This window comes from Galeopterus variegatus, unplaced genomic scaffold (assembly GCF_000696425.1).
Source record: "Galeopterus variegatus unplaced genomic scaffold, G_variegatus-3.0.2 Scaffold5124, whole genome shotgun sequence".
In the NCBI taxonomy this organism is placed as follows: Eukaryota; Metazoa; Chordata; class Mammalia; order Dermoptera; family Cynocephalidae; genus Galeopterus; species Galeopterus variegatus.
The window spans coordinates 60,644-65,716 of record NW_007731235.1 but is presented as its reverse complement, the minus strand read 5'-3'; the positions used below and the strand labels follow the sequence as shown (position 1 = coordinate 65,716).

At 45.2% G+C, this 5,073-nt stretch overlaps 1 protein-coding gene across 1 annotated transcript in view; it reads left to right on the top strand.

Moving 5' to 3' along the window:
• DHX8 (DEAH (Asp-Glu-Ala-His) box polypeptide 8) overlaps nt 1-4,705 on the top strand; it is a 30,107-nt gene extending 25,402 nt beyond the window's left edge. Inside the window, exons 19-23 of the mRNA XM_008588959.1 lie at nt 1,906-2,043; nt 2,531-2,659; nt 2,829-3,025; nt 3,509-3,688; nt 4,383-4,705. Of these exons, the coding sequence (XP_008587181.1) occupies nt 1,906-2,043; nt 2,531-2,659; nt 2,829-3,025; nt 3,509-3,688; nt 4,383-4,602 (864 nt within the window). The 3' untranslated portion in view covers nt 4,603-4,705. The remainder of the gene's footprint in view (nt 1-1,905; nt 2,044-2,530; nt 2,660-2,828; nt 3,026-3,508; nt 3,689-4,382) is intronic.
• Nucleotides 4,706-5,073: the final 368 nt, after the last annotated feature.

Sequence of the window (5,073 nt, the reverse complement as noted above, 5' to 3'; positions counted from 1 at the left end):
CTTGGTGTTGTCAGCACCACACTCTCTCAAGTGAGCTAACCGACCATCCCTATATAGGGATCCAAACCCGTGGCCTTGGTGTTAGCAGCACCGCACTCTCCCAAGTGAGCCACGGGCTGGCCCTAGTATCTGTTTTAAAGATAAGTGGGTTAATGCAGGTAAAGGCACTTGGCATAGTGCTTAATGATTTCTAACATAATTTCTCATAGTTATTATTCATACAATAAGCATTTATTGAACACCTACTATATTTATTGTCACAGTCACTTTAGAATAAAGAAGTAGAAAGCTTAGATCCTACCACATCACCCTTTATTCACAGTTGAATAGTGCATCATTGTCACTTCTTTTACTCCTCCAATCAGGTAACAAATGTATTGAGTGCCTACTGTGTGCCAGGCACATAGACTGCACTGTGTTGTGGTTTTGCGAACATAGTTCTCACCCATTGTGAACTCTTTGAGAGCAGGGGCCATATCTTTGTCTTCTCATATCCCTTCCACCCAACATGGTATGAGGTGCTTTTTAGATGAACAGTGGTAATGATATATGTAAGAGACAGGACAGGCTGCTGTACTGTCTTTTTAAAATTATTATTGTGATAAAATACATATAACATGGAATCTATTGCTGTTACCTTTTTAAGTGTATAATTTAATGGCATTACATATATTCACAATGTTGTGCAACCTTCACCACTATTCATCTCCAGAACTTTTTCATTATCTCAGACAGAAACTTTGTGCCCATTGAACAATAACTTCCCTCTCACTCCCCAGCCCTGGTTACCACTATTCTACTTTCTGTCTTTATGAATCTGCCTGTTCTAGGTATCTCATGTAAGCTGAATCATATAATATTTGTTCTTTTGTATCTGGCTTATTTTACTTAGCATAATATTTTCAAGGTTTATCCATGTTGTAGCATGTATCAGAATTTTATTCCTTTTAAGGGCCAGCCCAGGGCTCACTCAGGAGAGTGTGGTGCTGATAACACCAAGGCCATGGGTTTGAATCCCTGTATAGGGATGGCCGTTTAGCTCACTTGGGAGAGCGTGGTGCTGACAACACCAAGCCAAGGTGTTGGTAGACTCCCTTACCCGTCATCTTTTAAAAAAAAAAAAAAGAATTTTATTTCTTTTCAGGGGTGAATGATATTCCATTGTATGTATCTATCACATTTTGTTCATTCATTTGTTGATGGACATTTGGGTTGTTTCCACCTTTTGGCTATTGTGAATAACGTTGCTATGAACACTGGTGTACAAATATCTGTTTGAATCCATGCTTTCAGTTCTTTTGGGTATATACCTAGAAGTGTAATTGCTGGATCATATAGTAAATCTATTTAACTTATTAAGGAACCACCAAACCGTTTTCCACAGTGGCTGCACCATTTTCCATTCCCACTAGCAATGTATGAGGTTTTCTGTTTCTTCTGTCCTTGACAACACTTGCTATTTTCTGGGGTTTTTTTGTTTTTGTTTTTTATTACAGCCATCCTAGTGGGTGTGAAGTAGTATGTCATTGTGGTTTTGATTTGCAGTTCCGTAATGACTAATGACTTTGAACATCTTTTCATGTGCTTGTTGGCTATTTGTATATCTTTAGAGAAATGTCTATTCAAGTCCTTTGCCCATTTTTAAATTGGGTTGTTTGTCCTTGTTGTTGAGTTATATGTATGGTCATTTTGAGGGAGTGTTTTTTAAGACTTTCCTGAGAAAGTACTTGCTTGCTGATAGTCTGGGTTTTGTGTGGCCCAACCCTGTAAATTAATGCTAATCTCGCTGATGGCTTACTAATTGCAGTTGAAGAAACAGGAAAGAAAGTGACAAGTAGCCTCCCTCCACGTTAACACTGGCGAGGCTGACCCTCCCATCACATGCTTTCTTCCCTTCTGTTCTAGGCCATGGGCATCAATGATCTGCTGTCCTTTGACTTCATGGATGCCCCTCCAATGGAGACCTTGATCACAGCCATGGAGCAGCTGTACACTCTGGGGGCCTTGGATGATGAGGGCCTGCTCACTCGCCTAGGCCGCAGGGTAGGGGACAGACGTAACTTCCTTTGCTTTGGGGAAGATTCCCTGGTCAGCCTTTCATAGCCTTTGGTCTGCACAAAATTGAGCTCTGAGGCCCCAGATAAGCTTTGAGTAGAATTCTAGATGCTTGTTTTTAGATGCTGAATTTTCTCACTATCACTTTAAACTGTTTCTTCTTTACAGAAAAAGGGATCCTATTCACAATTGATTTTACCTCAGGATATGTTATTGAGTCTAGCCTTAATTTTTCAAGGTGTCTGCCAAATTCCCACCTACCCCAACAGTATTTATGTCTTTGGTCATGTATATTCCATGGGGTTTATTTGGGAGAGAAAAAAAAAACAACATTCTTCTGATAGAGACAGGCATTCCACATCATCAGGGTGTGGGGAAATCTCCTGTGCTGTTACCCCTCGGACCAGTGTCACACTGGTGAGTCCAGGTACATCTTCCACAGGGACGCAGTTGTAGTTTTTTTTCCTTCCTCTAGATGGCAGAGTTCCCTCTGGAGCCAATGCTGTGCAAAATGCTCATCATGTCTGTGCATCTGGGCTGCAGCGAGGAAATGCTGACCATCGTCTCCATGCTGTCTGTGCAGAACGTCTTCTACAGGCCCAAGGTAGGCTATTCAGACCTGCGTTCAGATAGGGGTGCGGTGAAGTTGGGTGAAGTCAGCCTGTGTCGATGCTCAGGGAGGACACTTTGGGCAAGGCCACGTAGGGCTCCTGCTGGATGTTCAGTTAGTAGCCATTAAGTGGAAAATGATCCTCTGTCCCACTGCTTGACAGGATAAACAAGCCCTTGCAGATCAGAAGAAGGCCAAATTCCACCAGACGGAAGGGGACCACCTCACCCTGCTGGCTGTGTACAACTCATGGAAGAACAACAAGTTCTCCAACCCATGGTGCTACGAGAACTTTATCCAGGCTCGCTCCCTGCGCCGGGCCCAGGACATTCGCAAGCAGATGTTAGGCATAATGGACAGGTAAACCGGGAATCTGGTGACTTCCCCATGTTTGGATTGAACCTTCTTGAGTACTGGTTCTGTTCATCTCTGTGTGTACCTATAAAGCTGTAGGCACCTGTTATCTTGCACTTTGCATAACCCTTTTCCTCCAGTTTTTCCATCTTTGTTACACTCCTTCTCCCCAAGCAAGGGTGTGGCTGAGAATCATTTCAGAAAGTTCCTAAGGGGAAGATGATTTATTAGTTGTTGAAAAATGCTCTTCGTTTACAAGCTCTGGAAGATTATTAGTTGGAGTTGAATTCTTGCCTAAAGCAAAGCGTCTGGCTCTTACTGCCTTCATCTTGTCTGCTATGTGTACACTTAGGGTTGTAAGGCAAGTCCTAGTGACGACTCTGGGGACCCCAGGATGGGGACGTTGGGCATCCTCATTCTGGAAGTTAGAACTTCTGAAAGTGGGGTAGGCTCATGTCTTTGTCCTGTCTTGACTTACTCCTCTTTTAGACACAAACTGGATGTGGTCTCCTGTGGCAAGTCTACAGTGCGAGTGCAGAAGGCCATCTGTAGCGGGTTCTTCCGCAATGCTGCCAAGAAGGACCCACAGGAGGGTTACCGGACACTGATCGACCAGCAGGTGGTCTACATCCATCCTTCCAGTGCTCTCTTCAACAGACAGCCGGAATGGTAGGTGGCGGCTCCCGGGGTCTAGGGGCTGTTCTGGTAAGAGAAAACCTGTAAATCTCCTGCCACTTTGTGCCTGTGTCTTCACACCCTCAGCACTTCCTATCCTAACATTGCTTGTATTTCTAGAGCAGCAGGAGCCTGAATTAGGCACAATTATCAAGCCCTTTTGAGAGAAATAAAATTGTAGGGGTGAGAGGTAGGAAGGATTTTATCTAGTGAGGTGGTTTTTTAAAAATTTATTTAAAGTAACATTTTTTAAAAATTGGACTCTTATCTAGAACTCTAATATAAAACTGATTTAAAACCACCTTGTTACCAAAGTAGGAGAAGGTTGGCAAGATGGAGGGCCTTGTCTGCTTGGCATTCCCCATCCCCTGTGACAGTGTCTGAGGTCCCTCTTCAGGGCCCTAGAGTTCTGTGAAAACAGTCTGAAAAACCACCTCACTACATTTTGCAGAGCAAGAAACTGAGATCCAAAGGAGGGATGTGATTGACTCCATGTCGCTTAACTAGTTAGAGCCAGAGCCAGGACTAGAACGCTTCTCCTGAGAGCTTTCTTGTGGTTAGAGGTATGCAGGCTTCTCAGTACTGGGGTATGGCTGTCATAAACAGACGAATGTCTCCCCAGGGGCTGGTTGGACTGTGGAGTGGGTTTGGTGTCAGAGGCTTCAGTCCTGTCTCTGTCCACGTTCAGGGTCGTGTACCATGAGCTGGTGCTGACCACGAAGGAGTACATGCGGGAAGTCACTACCATCGACCCCCGGTGGCTCGTTGAATTTGCCCCGGCCTTCTTCAAGGTCTCTGACCCAACCAAACTGAGCAAGCAGAAGAAGCAGCAGCGTCTCGAGCCCTTGTACAACCGCTACGAGGAGCCCAACGCCTGGAGAATATCCCGGGCCTTCCGGCGGCGCTGAAGGGTGAGGTTGTCCCCTTGCCTCTGCTGCAGCAGTAGCCCAGGGCTTGGACTTACTCCACTGATGAAAAGCTGGTCCTGAGGACACTGATGAAAAGCTGTCCTGTGGCTTGAGGTTGTCCCCTTGCCTCTGCTGCAGCAGTAGCCCAGGGCTAGGACTTACTCCACTGATGAAAAGCTGGTCCTGAGGACACTGATGAAAAGCTGGTCCTGAGGACACTGATGAAAAGCTGTCCTGTGGCTGAATATCTTAACTGGGCATTTCCTAAACTTGACTCTCATTTCTTCTCTGGTGGTAAAATAGAAACAGGGATTTAAACCTGGCTTTGACTAGAGCCTCCAGCCCCCACCACAAGTCTTGGGGCCAGTCAGGGGCTTATGGCCAACACGGGACACATTGGATCATCTTCAAGAAAGGGCAGTTTGTGCAGCCCTGGCATGGAAAGGGAGTGAGTGACTGTCATGCTGTCTT